The sequence below is a fragment of the Pelodiscus sinensis genome, chromosome 6 (assembly GCF_052426305.1).
Source record: "Pelodiscus sinensis isolate ZL-2025 chromosome 6, ASM5242630v1, whole genome shotgun sequence".
Lineage (NCBI taxonomy): Eukaryota > Metazoa > Chordata > Testudines > Trionychidae > Pelodiscus > Pelodiscus sinensis.
The window spans coordinates 106,525,001-106,543,834 of record NC_143057.1 but is presented as its reverse complement, the minus strand read 5'-3'; the positions used below and the strand labels follow the sequence as shown (position 1 = coordinate 106,543,834).

Below are 18,834 nucleotides of genomic sequence, written 5' to 3'. Positions count from 1 at the left end.
TCCTAGCTCTGAGGGCACAGCAGGGCTAATGCTGAAATAAGCTGTGCAACTTCAGCTATGTCAATTGCATAGCTTAAGTCAAAATAGCTTATTTTGGTTTTTGGCACTGTCTACACACCAGGATGTCCAAGGAAAAGCACTCTTCCTCCAACTTCCTTTACTCCTCATGAAACAAGAGTAACAGGAGTCAGAGTAAGAAATCCTCCAGCTCAGCATTATTTCAACATCATGTTGAAATAACTGCTTGTAGTGTAGACAGAGACTATGTTATTTCAGAATAGTATCAGTTATTCCAAAATAACACTGCTTTGTAAACATGCCAGAGTGGTTAAACACTGGAATAATATTCATAGGAAGGCTGTGGAATCTCCATCATTGGAGATTTTAAGAGCAGATTAGACCTGTCAGGGATGTTCTTATTAGTACTTGTTCTGTCATGATTGCAGGGGTCTGGACTTGCCCTCTCAAGGTTCCTTCTAGTTCTCTGATTCTATATATATATTAGAAAAAGATTTCAGAGGTATCTTTTATACACAGCCATACTGAGAGGCACAGCATAGAGAGTTCCTTTCTTAAGTTCAAGTTTTAAGTTGATGGAAAAAATGCAAAATGTGCAGTACTTAAATTATTGCAGTTAAAATAGTGACTTACTGTTTGTTACCCAATTCCTTTCTGAAATTGTTAATTTTCAGGCATAATAAAAGAAGAAATTTTCAAGACTGTTATGGTACCACTCTGAGAATGACATGACATTAATTTAATTACTCATATAGCTGCAACTTAAGTATCTCATAAAGAATATGAAGACTGGTTTGTGTCGAGAAAGTTAGTGGTTGCCTGAATATCTTGACACAAACAATTGCTTTTGTTCCTTGCTACAGGGAAGAAAGTAGCTAAACAGGAGGATCTGAAAGAAATGGGTGATATTTCCTCAGGGATGAGCAGCTCCATCATGCAACTGTATCTGAAACAGGTTCTTGAGGCTTTCTTTCATGCACAGTCCAGTGTACGCCACTTTGCTCTAAATGTCATTGCACTGACATTAAACCAGGGCCTTATCCATCCGGTTCAGGTATGTAATGATAATACGTTGTGTTTGTGTGTGGGGGAGAGGGGATTCTTTGTTTGTTTGTTTGTTTAGGTGTGTGTGTGAGGAGGGGGGTTATGCAAAAGGATGTCAGATTTTCTTGTGGCTGCTTGATAAACTTCCAGTGTGTGTGTTTGTCCCCTGTCCACCTAAATCTGTTAGAATAGTTGCTTCTTTTGGGATGACTTGGTATGTAAAAACAGAATTTCCAAACAACAGATCTCAAGAACTCTTCTATATTGAAAGGCAAATGGCATGCCAAAGACTAACCTTTTGTTGGCTTAGAAATTAAATTAGAATTTACATTTAATAAGTGCTGCTTAAAAAATATGATAGAATGCACTTGTTTCTTTTAGAAGTGTCAGACTTCAGTATTCAGGCATACTTACATCCATGGTCTGTCATCTTCAGATTCCTTTCATTATATCTTCTTACCAGCACATTCCTCTTTTTCCCCAAAATCTGCTTTTACTTGAAGTTCCAGAACTAATGGCAGAGCTATGCATGGTTTATTTTCCAGTAATATTCTTCATGTATGAATCTTCACTAAAGAGTGTTTTTTGTTTATTACAGTGAAAATTCATAGGTCTATGGCTACCAAGGGAAGACTAATTTACTTACATACAGGCAGTCCCTGGGTTACATGGATCCGACTTACATCGGATCCCTACTTACAAACGGGGTGAGGCAACCCTGAACTAGCTGCTTTTCCCCCTAGCAGACCAGGGAGACACGAAGCTAGCGCCCCACCCAGCAGACCAGGGAGACGTGGAGCGGCTTTTCTCAGCAGACACCTCAGCTTGAGAATAAAGGACTGAGGGAAGTGAGGTGTGGGAGAATAAAACTGAGCTCTGGAGAAATGTTTGGCTAGAGTTTCCCCTACAATATGTACCAGTTCCGACTTACATACAAATTCAACTTAAGAACAAACCTACAGTCCCTATCTTGTACGTAACCCGGGGACTGCCTGTATATCCATAATCTCCCACAGATTCTTTCTTACCCCCCTTTCTGTTGTGGAAGACTTCTGGGTAAATCTTGAGGAGATATCTCAAGTCTCAACTTGATAATTCCCAGAACAAAGTCTGTAAAAGTTTACTTGAGACCCATATATTTAAAATATATTAATAGCTTCCAGGTTTCAGTCTTGCAATGAGACAAACTAGTGGACCCTATCTATACTCAGAAACTGAATGCGAGTTCAGCAAATATGTTTTCTAAATTTTTAAATACCACTTCCAACTGTTGTCAGCACCTGGTGTTGGCAAGACATTGATGTTTCAAACTATGTTGGTAAGTTGTAGTCAACCTTAATCACCTGGATCAAGGACCCTGGGACTGGCTATGAACATGTTTTGAAACACTGCTATCTTTGTCTCCAGAGGTGCTAAACGGTGTTTAAAATAGATTAACAAATTGCTAAAAACACCTGATTTTTCTAGTGTGGGGTTCTAGAGCAGCTGTAGCCAACATGCGGCTCGCAAGCTGCATTTGGCTTTTTCCCCCCAAAAAGTGCAACTCGCGAAGCCACTCCTGTGTGCCCCCTTCCTAAACGGTCCCTGCTCCCCACCGACTCCCCTCTCCTCCTCCCCCCCGGCCTCTGGCTTCCCTGTGCTTACCAGGTGGGAGCTGCGAAGTTTTAAAAATGGCGCCCAAGATGGTGGCGATCTTAAAGGGGCAGGCTCCTTTTAAAAAAAAATTTTTTTTTACATGTTTTTGTTTTTGCTTGACAATTCTGTTCTGGGGGGGTCTTTGTTTTTTTGCTTGACAATTCTGTTCTGGAGTTTGTTTATTTTTTGCTTGACAATTCTGGTGCAGCTCTTCACGTTTTTTCCGCCGCTCTTTTGGCTCTCTTTGTTAAATGGGTTGGCCGCCCCTGTCCTAGAGTGTATTCCAGTGGAAGAAAGATACTGGGAATACCACCTGTGTCTGGAACAGATTTTATTTTTTTACTGTGCTGGTCTCCTTAAGTCAACTCTCCTCTTGATAACTTGTGCTATTGCATTAAAGAAATCCTGAGGCAGTAAGTCACATAAGGTGCTATATTCTAGTTGTTCAGCTACTAACAATTTAACATAAAAAATAAGGTGAGATAAATATATGCATAGAGCAGTGCACATACGTTTTTGGTGTATAATGCCTTTATATATTTTCATCTGTTTTTTTTTTTTTTTTTTTGTTTTGTTTTTTTTTCTCTAGTGTGTGCCATATTTAATTGCTATGGGCACAGATCCAGAGCCTTCTATGCGGAACAAAGCTGACCAGCAGCTGGTGGAAATAGACAAAAAATATGCTGGATTCATTCATGTATGTAATTTTAACATTAGATAACTTAAAACAAAATGCTGATTCTCCGCTCTCTCAAAAGTCCGGAAATGTTCAAGTCCAAAATGCATGGATTGGAGAATATGGTTGTGAGGCATTTGTCTATTAATTCTCATTGTGTTGGGGAATTTAGGTTTGACTTACTCATCTGAAATGATAAAATTATTAAGGAGCAGCTCTTTGAGTTGAGTGCTCATGTCCATTCCAAAAGGACGGGGAGGGGAGTGCACATGCATGTGCACAGTCTATGGAAAGCTTTTACCCTAGCGGTATCTGTAGGGTCGACTGTTAAGCCCCTAGCATGGCGCCACTATGGCAGTGCATTTAAGTCATAACTGACCCCCACACATATCCTCTCAGTTCCTTCTTACCGCTCATGACAGTCGCTGGAGCAGCTTTGGTCTCATAGCAAGCTTCTCAACAATCTTAGTGTTTATGGTTCTCTAGTTAGATATTTGGTGTACATAATTCTAATAGTTTATTGGGGTTTTCCCCACACACACTTTGGCCCCTTCTTCGGAGCTTGCTGCATTCTCAAGAGTTCAAAGTCTGTGAGAGCTTTGGCATGCTTATGCCTAAAGGTGACCCTCATGACAACTTCCTTAAGTGTCTGGGTGATGGACATCAAAGGGACAAATGCCCTATCTATAATAACATTTGTCCTTGAACAGTGAAGGAGAGGGACCACCGCCTCAAGCGACTTTGGTCCTCAGCGCCAGGGCCACCCTCAGCACTGGTGGTGCACAGTGCCCCCATGTGACCCAGCACCAAAATACACTTGGACTATAGGTACCGCTTCTCCCATTATATGAGATTACGCGTGTGGCATGGATCACAGTCCAGATGCTGATCAAGAAGAGAAGCAGATAGAGGCCTGTAACCATAAGGTCCCTAGTTGGGTGCTCCTGGCACAGGGGCACCCACATGGCATTGCTGTTCACAACACCATCAGCTTCAGCCTAACCATTGAGCCCTGTGGTTGTAGTCTCCCCATGAGGATACCAGTGAGAGCAGGACAATGATCTTCCATTGATGTCAGACACCTTCAAGGCTGCCAGGGACCTTATTGAGAAGACATCTTTTGTGTCACTGATGCATGGATAGTCACATGCCCTACTGCAGTCGAGAGCAGCACTGCACCAAGCCTCACAGATGCACCAGAGTTGGCACTGGTGATGGCCACTCCATTGTCATCAGTACCGCTAATAACTCAGATGCCAGTACCATTGACTGCAGCTCCGGTACTCATGGCACCGTTAGGTCGGACACCAATGCCTATGGCACTGATAACTGTAGCTGTGGCGCTGATGCCTATGTCACCATCAAGTGCAACACATTGCTGACGGCACTGATACCTAGAGCACCAGTGGTGATAGCCCTGTTTATGATGGCGGCACCACTGAGGCATTACCAGGGCAAGACAGCCACACTTACCAGGGTCTCAGCCTCTTTCTCGTACCATTCCCTGGCACCATCAGGGTTGGCATCCCTCTCATCCAGCAGTGAGTACTCATCTGAGAAAAGTCATTGGTCTCCTCCCCCAGTCAGTTCTGTTTGTTACTCCAAATTTCATTGGGGGCCACCCCAGGGTTATACTCATATGGATTTATTAGATGAGGAATTAACAATCCACTATAGAGTTAAAGTAAAAGGGATTGAGCTGTCATTGAATGCAACTATAGGGTTAAACTCAAGGGGAACCAGCTATCTCACTCACACACAAACACATTCATTTATCCATTCACACACATTCATTTATGCTCTTAAGCACTTTTACACTTACACAAGCAAAAGGTTGAAGAGTGAGCCAAGGCATATTGATTCCAGAGGTTTGCCTCTAGCTATTGATCCCAGCTGGCAAGCTGATAAGAAAGAGCTTCTGCCACATGCTCTTTCCTTTTGTTTGGAACGGGACAGCTCCTCTCATGCAGGTAGGGTCTTTCTTCCATGTTCGTTACCGAGGAGCATGCCCAGACCTCCCTTGATCCTGGTCCTTTGTTTGCTTAGAGCAGAGGTTTCTCTGTGATTGCTTTAATTAGTGTCTGCCTGGTTCCTGGCTCTACGTGTTTAGCCTTGCTGTTTCCCTCACCCCAAACACTCCAGTTTCTATTCACACACCTATTCTTATCACAGGATGGAATGCAGCTTAAAGCAAGTTACAAGCAAAAACAAAGATTACAAAATTTCAAAGCTCAACAATCACCAAGCTTTTACAGTAAGATTCTGAACTTATCATAGAATAATAGGACACTAGAACTGGAAGGGACCTCAAGAGGTCATCGAGTCCAGTCCCCTGACCTCACTTTATAAAGCAAAGTGGCTGAGAGTTACAAAGATTACAAAGTTCAACAATCTTACAAGTTGCAGAATTTAAAAGGTAAAGTAGCTGATAGTTACAAAGAAACAATTACAAAGCTTCAAAGCTCAGCGGTTACAAAGATACCTTCCAGAGCACATCAACTGACTGAGAACAATTCCCATCTTAATCATCTACAAATCATCAGTAATAAAGTGACTTAGAAGACAACTACCCCCTTTAAACAGTGTTCACAGCAATGCAGTCAGCAACAGATTTTGTAGTTCCGTATGTTATGTGTTGGCAGGACTTTACAGTTTAATGCATTTTCAGAAAATATATGTGTAAATCAAGTAATAGCTTGGGCAGAGGCTTTATACAACACAGCACCACTCCTGCTACTGGCTATTCCAGGAGATATCAGCACAAGCCTCCTGGCATTCTTAATGGCCAATGCCCATGAACTGGCAATTGTGGATCCCATGGTCCTACCACCTAACCCAGAGCCAGTGTCAAAGCCGGTCTTGGAGGTGTTGGTGCCCAGGGTTCCCACTCACCCATTCTGGTCCCCACCTCTGCTTTGGTGGGGGATGGCAAAAAATAGCACCCTTAGGTACCACTTGTGCCACCGGCAATGCCATTTACACCAGGCCTTCAGACTGTCCCTGCTCATGGCTCAAGCACAGTCCTCTCCAACCCAGGTGGAGGACACAGAGGTCCTAGTTATGGTCACTGCTTCCTCTGTGCTGGCCATGTACCTTAGCACCTCTCCAGATCTCCAAGACAGGGTTGCCCTGAACCTGAATCTGCAGGCCGAGGAGGTGATAGAGGACTCTGACCTCATGGTTGACATCCTTACAGCTGAGTGGCCATCTAGAATGGCATTGCCCCTCATAAAGTCCACTAAGGTACTCTGGCAGAAAACTATTTCTGTCCTACCCACAGCAAAGGCATTGAACTTAGGTACTGTTCTTCAGGGACCTGTCTTGCCAACAGTTCCTCATGCAGGAAGTACAATTACTCCTAACCTTGTGAGCGAGAGGATGTACCATGGGAGTTAAGGGGCAGAGGCATCTACTCCTGATACCTCTTCATCCCAAAAGCAAAAGGAGGCCTCTGGCCCATACTGATTCTTAGGAACTTCAATGCATTTATTATGAAAATATGCTTTCACATAGTGTGTTTGGCTACCATTATCCCATCCTTAGACCTGGAGGACTGGTAGATCGCCCTCAACATGAAGGACGCTTATTTCCATATATCCCTTCCCACAGATGGTTCCTGCACTTTGTGGTACAAGGCTAGCATTACCATTTTATTGTCCTTATGCCTCTTGACCACCTCAAGAGTCTTGAAAAAATGTATGTTGGCTATGGCAGCATTCCTCTATACAAGTACCTCATTCAGGTATTCCTGTTCCTGGACAATTGGCTCATCAAGGCCGATTCATGATCAGGCGATTCAGCATGTGGACATAGCATGTGAAACATTCTGAAGTCTGGGCCTTATCCTCCGTACTCCGACATCCACTCTTAACTCCAACCCAATACTTAGAGTTCATAGGGGCCTTTGTAGACCTCACAATAGTCAGGGCATCACTCCTGGAGATGTGCTTGGAGGCCTCCTCATCCTAAACCTCAAGAAGTTCCGATGACCATGGCCAGGATTTACTTGAGGCTAAGGCACATGGCAGCCTGCATGTACATCATGCAGCACACCCCTCTTTACCTCCATACCTGTCTGGTTGGTGCCAGAACAGGACCCATTGGACAGGATAGTGGTCCAGTCACTTCACATTCTGAAAACACTTGATGGGTGGTTATAGCACCAGGTAGTTTGTGCAGGAGTTCTCTTCTCCAAATTGAGACCCTAATAGTGGCTGATGACAGATGCTTCTGCCCACAGGTGGGGCGCCCATCTTGGCCAATTACAGACTCAGGGCTTGTAGTCCCAGAGTGGAACTACCTGCACATAAATACGAGGGAACTATGGGCCATTTGCCTGCCTTGCCAGGTCTTCAGGGACCACCTCAGGGGCATGTGCATGGAAATGTTCATGGACAACACCACAGCAACATTTTATGTGAACAAGCAGGGTAATGTTCTCTCCCCTCCTTTGTGCCAGGAATTCCTACTGCTGTGGGAATTTTGCAGTGCCAATGACACAACCTTGCAAGCTTCATTTCTCCCAGGAGTGTTTAATGAGCTGGCAGACCAACTGCACTGCTCATTTTCCAACCGTGAATGATCTTTCAGGACAGACATTCTGTTACCAGTCTCCTAGGGGTGAGGCTTTCCCCAGTAAACCTGTTTGCAGGGCCAGCACAAGTGTCCAATGCATTGCTCTTTTGTAGGCAGCAGCTTGGCTCACTGTTAGAAGCATTTCACCTCCCCTGGGCACCTCACACATTATGCATCTTTTGCCATGTTTCCACTGATTCTGAGAATCCTCAAAATCAATAAAAGAGTTTTTTGATTATCCTCATAGTTCCAGCGTGGTTCCAACAATATTGGTTCAACTTGCTGCTTAGCCTCTTCAGAGCCACTTCCATTATCTTTCCTCTCTGCAGAGATCTCATCATTCAGGACCACAGCATGTTGCCACCCCAACCTGTAGTCCCTCCACCTAACTGTGTGAATGCTCCATGGTTGAACCTCATGAGGGCAGGTTGCTCCAGTCTAGTTCAGGAAATCGTCATGAGAAGGAGAAAGCCATCCACCAGAGCTACTTACCAAACCAAATGGAAACTGTTTTTCTTGTGGTGCCAGCACAAGGGTCTTTGGCCCCAACAGTCCTCCATGTCTGTCATTCTAGACTACCTCCTGTACTTAAAGCAGCAAAGGCTAGTTCTGTCCTCTATAAGAGTTCACCTAGCAGCCATTTCCACGTTCTGTGTAGGGAGTCATGCTCACTCTGTGTTTATGGATCTTGTGATAACCCATTTTCTCCAGAGCTTCACAGACTGTACCCACAGGACAGGCAGCCTATTCCCCAGTGGAACTTTGATTCTTCTGATCACCAAACTGATGGGCCCTCCCTTTGAACCTTTGGCCACCTGTCCGCTGTCATATCTATCTGGAAGGTAGCTTGCCTGGTAACCTCTTCCAGGAGGGTCTCCAAGCTCTGGGCACTCACAGCAGAACTTCTATATGCTGTCTTTTATAAGGACAAAGTACAGTTGTGGCCTCACATGGACTTTTTGCCTAAGTGATCTTCCATTTTCACTTCAATCGGACTTTTTGCCTAAGTGATCTTCCATTTTCACTTCAACCAGACTTTCTTCCTTCCTGTATTCTATCCAGAGCTCCACATCTGTGATGGGGAACATCTGCTAGAACCTGTGGATATTCTACATGCACTTGCTTTTTATGTAGAATGAACAAAACAGTTTAGGAAATCTCTGCAACTCGTTGTTTCACTAGGAGAGAGAATGAAGAGTCTTTCCTCTCAACGACTTTCCCATTGGATCATGTCCTGTATGTGTTATGTCTCAGTGAAGTTGCCATATCCTCCACTGACTGGAAAAACTTAAACAACAGATAGTCTTGCAGCACCTTAAAGACTAACAAAATATGTAGATGGCATCATGAGCTTTTGTGGGCACAACCCACTTCTTCAGATGAAGGGGAGTTATTAAAGATACAGTTTCGAAATAACTAGGGAATGGGGGGAGAGAAGGAAAGAAATAGAGTCTCCATACTACATGAAGCTGATAGAGAAGTTGTAAATTGGTCTTAAGTACCCGTTGTTTGGTTTTTTATGTCATTAGGATGTGGAATGTAGCGGCACATCCAGCCAATGTCTTTATTCATACCTTTCATGTCATGCGACAAAAGCTCATGATACCATCTTCAGGTTTTGTTAGTCTTTTATGGTGCTGCAAGACAATTTGTTTTTTTACATTTTTCTAGTTACAGACTAACTCGGCTACTCCACTGACAGTTCACTTCACCGGAGCTCAGGCTTTCTTAGTGGCATTCCTTGAGAGTGTTCCAATTAAGGACATATGCTGAGCGGTGGTGAGGTCATCTGTGCACTCCTTCATGTCACACTACGCCATCACACAGCACATGCAGGATGACGCAGGATTCAGCAAGATGGTTTTTGCTTTGGCCACAAGCTGACTTCCAGCACTCCCAAGAGAACTGCTGGTAAGTCACCTTTTGGAATGCACATGAGCAATCACTTGAAAAAGAAGAAAAAATGGTTGCTTGCCTTTGTAACTGTTGTTTTTCAAGATGTGTTGCTCATGTTCGTTGCAAATCCCACCAACCTCCCCACTGTCTGAATTTACTGGAAAGAAGGAACTGAGAGGGTGGGAGGGGCAGCTGTGTCTTGTGTGCGCCACGATAGCAGCATCACACCAGGGGTCTCTACAGTCAGCCCTACAAATACCACTAGGGTAAAAGCTTTCTAGAGACTACTCATTTGTGTGCACAGACACCTTTTGGCAATGGCATCTTGAAGAACAACGGTTGTGAAAGGTAAGTAAGTGGGTTTTTTCTCTCAGAGTTAAAGATTTAGAATGTTAGAAATGGGAAGCATTTCTAGGTTTTACTGTTTGCTCTTAAGTGTTTCATTCAATCTTAAAACTCCCTTACTTATAATTACTAGAGGCTTCTTTCTCAACGAGTATCATAAGCCAAGTAACTGTGGTCATCTGTTTGATCACAAGGAACAACTCTCCTAATCTTCAGCTGAATAGAGAGGAGACTGTCTTTTTAAAAATAAAATAGCACCTTAATATTTATATACTGGGGATTTTTTTTTATGTTACGTGTTTTTTTTCTTTGTGGGGCACACAAGGGTTTTAGAAGCTGAAGTTTGGGCAGAGGGAGTATGGAAAGTTGTGTTTAGTTGGGTATCTTGACCTAGAAAAAGGAGGAAGCTAGGTAAGGGCACTTACTGTTGTCATATATTACCATTCACTCTACCCATCTTCCAGATTAACTCCCATTGCTGGCCTTTCCATTGCTTTATGTTTCCCTACAGACACACCTCCTTATCTTAATGTGGAACTCAGTGCCCAGCAACCTGTGTCTCTATTGAGCTATGAATGTGAGCTTCCAAATCCCATAGTAATCCAGTTCCTCCAACACTAGAATTTGGAGTACTATCCTCATTGTACCCAACCACATAGTTAATTTAAGAGAGAGTCTCAGTTGGTGTCCAGAATGGATTCATCTGAGACCTGAGTTATTCTCCTTGTAGGTGAAGATGATGGAAGCACAGGCCAAAGAGTGGGAAATGGTGGGTACATTGGTTGATCAAGCATCCAGTTGATACTGAAACTGGAACAAATACTTGATAGAACATTCAGTGAGGGAAAGCGTTACAATTTCCAATATGATTCTGTTGTAAAATCCTTTCAAATTTATGAAACATCTGCCTGCTGTTAATCATTATTTCAGCTGTTTATATTGGGGCAGTTAATAAAGAAATAACAATATTAGCATTAATAGTCATTACAACTTCAGTTTCAACACCCCCTTAATATTACAGCGACTGCTAGTCTCTCTCTTAAAGCTGTTTTGATCTCTTTGCAAAGTCAAGAAAATATTGCGATAATTTATGTTTTGTAATTTAACTGCACGCCAATAATTGCTGAAGGCTATTTTTTTTTAAACATAAAACTTAACTTTTACAATACAGGGTCACACAAATCCACTGGGAAAGAGTTAATGCACAGGAACTGGCGTGGATTTAATTTGAGACTAATGAAAATGGGATGAGGAAGATATTAATTTCAGATAAAATATTTTTAGTTTGATACAATTATTTTTCTTTCTGTACAACTGTTTTGAAAGCCACAATTTAAACAAAAATAAATGTTTTATCATTTTAGATGAAAGCAGTAGCTGGTATGAAGATGTCTTACCAGGTACAACAGGCAATCAACACATGCCCAAAGAATCCTGTAAGGGGTTTTAGGCATGATGAATCCTCCAGCGCTTTGTGTTCACATCTATACTCCATGATCCGAGGGAACCGTCAGCACAGACGAGCCTTTTTAATTTCTTTACTCAACCTCTTTGATGACACAGCAGTAAGCATCACATTAAATGTACCTCGTTTTAAAAGAAATTAGGATAAGTTGTTCATAAAGTAAGGTTGAAATGATGAATGTTGGTGTCCTTACTTTATGTATTTTTATGAGATTTGGTGAAATTTGGTTTGACTAACTTTATTCCTCTAGTCTTTTTTATTTGGCTGCAAAATTGAATACATTTCCCCTTATAACAACCTTTTCAGCCATTTTATATCTCCTTCAGCCCAGTTTGGATAGAACAATAATAATGAAAGTTAATTTGTGAAGAAAATTTTGCATGTTCAGAATGTTCTCAAGGCAGACAATTTACTTTGGATCAAATAAATGTTGACTTTTCCCCTCAAGGTTCTTTGAGAGTAGTACAAAAACTAATCCTGCCATGTTTTGTGCATGTGTATTACATTTTATATAAAATGGTTTTTTTTTAATTTGCAGAAAACAGAGGTGAATATGCTCTTGTATATAGCAGACAATCTAGCGTGTTTTCCTTATCAAACGCAGGAAGAGCCACTGTTTATAATGCATCATATAGACATTACACTGTCAGTTTCTGGTAGTAACCTATTACAGTCATTTAAGGAGGTAAGTGCTCTTATGATCTATTAATATACATGTTGCAGTGAAGTTATATTGGCACCATAATGAGTTTTACTAAGTCGTCCCAGTGTTTGCACACATGGCCAATAAACAACATTACTTTGGAACCAATAACATAAATTGCTGTCAGTTCTGACCATGTGAGGGATCTGTGGTGAGAAATTTTCATTCATTTTGAAAACTCAATGGAAAATATTAAGAGAGGACTGGGAGGGAAGTTTGGAAAGACTGGGATTGTTAGATTTAATGTTTGTCAGGGAAGAGGGATCCCACAATCCAGGTTACTTAGGTTTATGTTCTTTTCATCCTTCCTAAACATATGAGCCATAAGCAGTCTTTCTTGGTTGGAATGTTGCCCTGGGAACTCAGAAAATGTTTTGAATGTATCTGTCTGTTGGCAAGGTTTATTTCTATGTAGCTCACATATATTCATTTACTTTGTATGGCTCTTCACTTGCACTTTTCTTCATTATACTGTGCATATTGTGTACCTCTTAATTACAAATAGTTTCACTAGTAATTTTTTAAGCTGCAATAGTCATACTAAGATTCATCTATCTTGGGCCTCTGTGAGGGGGAAATATTTTAAATCATAGTAACAATTTTGAGAGACGAGTTCCATGTACTGAATTTTAAAACAAAATTGAATTATTATGTATGTATATTCAACACAAACATGGAAGTGATATAAAAATTTACTTTCCCTTTGATTTCCTTACCTGTATTCTGCCTAATACTCAGTCTCCACTATAGTACTGCTACAAAACCTCTGTACTAAAACACAGTCTTACCCAGACTGTTGATTTTTAAAGAACAATTTGCTAGAATTTTGATTAAATATTTACCGAATTAAAATAATCGAGTGTCTTTATATATATGAATATATATATATGATAAAATGCATATGTAGTATTGTATAAATGAGTTTGAGACTACTGCTTTACTGAATGTGCCAATGTCATGAACATGTTATTCAGCACAACTCGAATAAGTTATACCATACCAAACTCTCATTTATTCTTTATAGATCACTCATAACAAACTATTTCAGAAAGATTTGAGAAATTCTTATTTTATTACTAATATTTAATATTGCTTGAGACTACTGCTTTACTGAATGTGCCAATGTCATGAACATGTTATTCAGCACAACTCGAATAAGTTATACCATACCGAACTCTCATTTATTCCTTATAGATCACTCATAACAAACTATTTCAGAAAGATTTGAGAGATTCTTATTTTATTACTAATATTTAATATTGCTAACGCATACTTATATTGTATCCTTCTGCATATATGTGTGTCTTAGTTATCATGAGTCTAGTCACAAAGTCATCAGAGAAAATCATAAACTATCATTTTAACAATCTCCAACTGGCCTAAAATAGAATTTCTATTACTTATTTTATACGCAGCAAAATAACTGTTTATAAAGCATACTCCTGTAGAGAACAAGAAATGAATTAAATGGGAGTCTAAATCATGAAAATTCACACTAGTGTTATTTGCCTGGGGTGTTTTTTGTTTTGCTTGTCCAGTTTTTTGAAGAATAGGTACAAAACTCTTGTTAATTGGGTCTTAACATATACTGAATAATTCTTAAAAGGTTCCTGTTAAGATAATTTTCCTAATTTTAAAAATATGAATAATTGCTTGTAGTAACTAAAACTAAAATCTGTTAACTTATTGTTTCTTTTCTTGTTCTCTAAAGATACCATATTGACTAGATTTCTGCTCTGGAGTCTTGGCCTAGGGTGAGATAGGCAGGAATATTCCTTTTTTCACCCTTTTGAGGCACTGGCAGATGTGTCTTGTGTACAAAGTCCCAGTGCTTGGGGGCCCTCTAAAGCATACAATTTTCATACTGGTCTGACTGCATTCAACAAAGGAGCTCCCCACTGGAGCCAGGACAGTTGCATCCAATGCCTGCTCTCCTGTCAGTCCTGCAGCTTTGTTTAGAATGTGAGTCTATCTCATTTGCATTTTTTGTCTGTCCTGTTCTCTGAAGGGTCCCCAGTGCTCTAGCGTTACTTGTTGGTGCACTGTGGGTTTTTTTAAGTCCATTTTGAGATGCCATTTCATCCTTTGAAGTGATCAGGATTCAGACAGAGGGTGGGTTTTCTATACTACCAGAGTTTGGATGTGTCAAAATGGCTTCTTAATGTTTCTTCAGTACAAGATATACACATGGCCTGCCTGGTTTTCACTGCATCAGATCTCATTGTGCAGCATGCCAGTCTAGCTTAAAGGCTTTTTTTGCTTGCGGGTAAACACTGCTCAAATTTTCTTTTAAATTTGATCAGTGTGTTGGGGTGTATTCAAGAATTGGTAACGTAACCCCAAACTCTGGTTATAACAACAAAATGCTTCAGATCTCTAGAGGTATCTATTTAAGACTTCAATTTGTGAGTTTGCAAAATATAAATAAACCAACATTTTAAATTGTGGATGCCTAACAGGACAACAAAATCAGTAATAGAGCTATTAAGTAAGCACTGATTTAGCATGCACTCAGACCATATAAGTACTTAGTTAGATACATAAAAACCTAAGTATTGTAGTCATATGTGAAAATTATGAGCATTTTATAGATGGATCTACAGCGTTTTTTGACAGTAGTGTAAGCATTGGACAACCTTCTCTGAGGAATAAGTCTTCTGAGATAGCTGAATACTATTTTCAGTAATCTATAATTTTGATTCTGAATGTTCTCAGTGAACTTTATTTCCAGTGGAAAGTTTTTACTTGTGCAGTCAGGATACTTGTTGGGAGGTATATATTTGGCTATAATCTCCTGGGGATATTTTCATTTTGAAAATCCCAGCCTTTGTGTCTGATCACTTCATTCAGTTTCATGAGTAAAGATGAGGATTGCTTTTATTTTGAAAGCAATATTCCAACTGCCAGACTCTGCAAGGTGCTCTCCTTGCTGTTAGATGAAGTTCAAACATGGTCATTTAAAGATCTTACCCTTAACTGTTCTCTGTTGATCCTTACTAAGGTAGTCGGTCTTTGGTGATTACCTGCATAAATAAGGCTTCAGGCCACTTCATTAATTTTTTGTCTAGTTTCTTAAATTGATGCTAATGTAAACCATGTGTTGTTGCTCTGATTGTAAGGGCCCATGTGGCCATACAATAGACTTGCTTGCTTGTTCATTTCTGTCACCGAATATTTACTTACTGTTTGTAGAAGATACGTCAGGAAATCTTGTGGTTTTCCTTGGTATATGAAATAACTTCACTTAGTTTCTTTCCTCCTCTATGACTTAAAAATGTATAATTTGTGGAGTTTTCCCTCACTCTTTCTGGTCTCTAAGATCTGGAATCCAGTCACCATAGTATCTTAGAGGGGAAAAGCATTTACAAGTTGAACCTCCTTGGTCCTGCACCCTCAGGTCCTGACTGGTTCCAGATGAGGGATTTTTCCATAACAGGGAAGGTCATTTCTGGTACACTGCTGGGCTCCATCCTCATGGCGCAGCCCCCCCGCTTGGGTCCATTTGCCCCACCAGGCAGCTTTGCGGTCAGGCTGTTGCTGTGCTGCTCAGAAACCCCACTCCCAGATTCCTGTCCCTGCCGCCAGGCTCCCAGCTGCTTGGCGGTAGCAAGGCTGCTGGGTGGCCCCAACTGCCTGTCAGTCTTACAAGGCAGTTTTGCCGCTTGGCTCCAGCCCCATTGCCTCCCGTTCCCCACCCCCACAGTGTTGGCCCTGGGCAGCAGCCTCACTGATGGGCTCCCGGTTTTACTGCCACAGGGCAGCTCTGCTACTTCCAGCCACCAGCCCTCTACCAGGACACTCTGGTCCTGGTTCTTCCATGGTCTTACCGGACCAGAGTGTCCTGGTTAAGAGAGGTTCAACCTGTACCCATAATTTATTCTTAACATACAATTTGACTTGATTCCTTGTTGGCGTTCCATCTACCTTTTAGAGTTCGGAAATGCAGTTTTAATGACTAACTTCTTGATTATTCTAACATACAGATACTTATTTTGGTCACAAATTATACTATCAAAGAAATTACTTCTTCCTTGCTCATCAAGAACCAGAAATGAATATTCAAGTGGCATTGTGGCACTGGCATTTTTATTTGTGCATATCATACTATTAAATTCAGAAGATCAAAAAACATTCAGATATATGGAAATCAGATATTTCTGTCATGCCAAAAACATAAGACAAAGAGAAGGAATTGAGTCAAATGATATCTTCAGAGAAGCCCATGTAAATTTTTCTGTCTCCTTAACAAGCATGTTAAACATTACTTTGTTACACTGCTTATAAATTGCTGGGGTTTTATAAATTTTCTTTTAGAATTAGGAGTAGTGTCATAGTTATTCAAATAGAAAACAAAGATGCATGAACTTTACTTACTTACTTCAGAAAACTGAAATTCTATTTTTTAGACTGGTCGATCTTGATAATTTCTTTTAACTAACCTTTTGTAAAGCTCCCTTGTAGTGTTTTTATCAATATTTTGAGAGCTGAATTTTCTTTTCCTGAGTTTAAATAAGGCAGTCACTGCTGCTTATAAATATAGGTAAATAAGTGCCATTTCTAAAATGATTTTGATTTGTTGATTTTAAAAATATTATTAGATATAAAGCCCTTCATTTCATTTTCCCAGTCTCATTCAGGTAGGCTTGAACTACATTAAGGACATATATAAACTAAATTAGACAGATCGAAATTGCAAATGAAGCCGGGATTTCTATTTCCTGTGCTTCATTTGCATAATGGTGGCCATGCTTTCTTTCAAAAACAGGTATTTTGAAAGTGAAAACGCCATTTGGAGCGGTTCTTTTGGGGGGGGGAGAACCGTTTTTGAAAGATCCTGTACTCCTCAAAAAAATGAAGTTTACAGGATCTTTTGAAAGGATTTTTTTTCCCCGAAAGAACCACATCTAAACGGCATTTTCACTTTCAAAATACCCATTTTCGAAAGAATGTGCGGCTGCCATTATGCAAATGAAGCATGGGAAATTCAAATCCAGGCTTTGTTGGCAATTTTGATCTAATTTACATCCCTCTTTCAAAAGAGGAATGTAGTCTAGACATAGTCACAGTTTGCATTCATCTATACATACTATATATCCTAAAATGTATTATGGATATACAATAGCAAATGTGGTGATAGAATTTCCTTAATCCCAATTCCATATTATCAACATAAATATGCCCTTAGACAGAAACTTGGACTATATCATGTCCCCTAAGACCACGTGAAAACTTCTGTCAGATTTTTTTAAAAGAATAAAACTGAATATTTGAACACTATCTAGAAAGGTAAACCAAATGATATGTTTAAACACTTGTTTATATTTCTGTTAGTTTTCCTATAGTCTGTTATTATAATTTTCAGAATGACCACTTATGGGAGTTAACAGAATGGTCACTTGTAAAAGATGGGCTCTCTTCAATGGTATGGTGTTGCCACCCTTATTTCTGCACTGTTTCTGGCAGTGACACCACCTTCAGAGCTAAGTGGCTGGAAATTGATGATTTCTGGCTGGGTGCCCCGCTATGAAGATAGCACCAATTCAGCAGCAGCGCAGAAATAAGGGTGGCATGGTTTCCCAATATGTACTCTTATTATTGTGAACAGCACTCAAATTTTAGACATACCTGAAATTTTTGAACTTATTTTAGTCATTGAACTGCATTAAATGTGCCTATTTTAAATAATAGATTTCAAATACTTTGTGAACGAAAACATTTTTTAAAAAGGCTATTCACACAAGAGAATCATGATTATGGAATGATTGTTCTGAATGCTATCATAATTCTTAAATATCTGTTGTCTTCTCTGTCTTCCAGTCTATGGTAAAGGACAAAAGAAAGGAGAGGAAACCTTCATCTGATGAGGAGAGCGAGAGTGAGAGTGACAGTAACAGTGAGAGTGAGAGTGAAAGTGAAGAAGAAGTTACCAAGCCTCGGAAGTTACGGAAACGTGTAGGCTCTGATTCAGATTCTGATGAAGAAAATGATATAAATGCTGTGATGAAGTGTTTGCCAGATAATTCAGCTCCTTTAATTGAATTTGCAAATGTTTCCCAAGGCATATTGTTGCTTTTGATGCTAAAACAACATTTAAAGAATCTTTGTGGATTCTCTGATAGGTAAGAATCCTACTTAATGTAGCAGACTGCTCCTTGTCTTTTAGTTTAGTGATTACCATACTATTCAAGCGGATGGTAATTACCTTTTTAAGCGATGTGTTTTACCACATGTAGATTTCAAGGCAAAATACATATAATTAATTTTACTGCATTCAATTTACTGCATCACAGGATAGCGATAGTTTGTTTGCTTAACTTAATTGAGATGCCTAATAGAGACTATGAATGTAATTGTTCATTTAAAAAAACATTTTATCCTAAATATTTGGGTTTTGTTTTCCTTTCATAGTAAAATTCAGAAATATTCACCCTCCGAATCGGCAAAAGTATATGATAAAGCGATAAACAGGAAGACAGG

The 18,834-nt window shown here is 40.2% G+C and overlaps 1 protein-coding gene across 8 annotated transcripts in view; it reads left to right on the top strand.

The window, feature by feature from the left end:
• NIPBL (NIPBL cohesin loading factor) overlaps positions 1–18,834 on the top strand; it is a 312,200-nt gene that overhangs the window by 290,876 nt on the left and 2,490 nt on the right. For all 8 annotated transcript variants that reach the window (XM_075932528.2, XM_006139460.5, XM_006139462.4 and 5 more), the window contains 6 exons: positions 882–1,072; positions 3,287–3,394; positions 11,554–11,754; positions 12,193–12,339; positions 18,175–18,476; positions 18,766–18,834. The exon at positions 18,766–18,834 is cut by the window's right edge and continues 106 nt beyond it. In XM_075932528.2, the coding sequence (XP_075788643.1) occupies positions 882–1,072; positions 3,287–3,394; positions 11,554–11,754; positions 12,193–12,339; positions 18,175–18,476; positions 18,766–18,834 (1,018 nt within the window). The remainder of the gene's footprint in view (positions 1–881; positions 1,073–3,286; positions 3,395–11,553; positions 11,755–12,192; positions 12,340–18,174; positions 18,477–18,765) is intronic.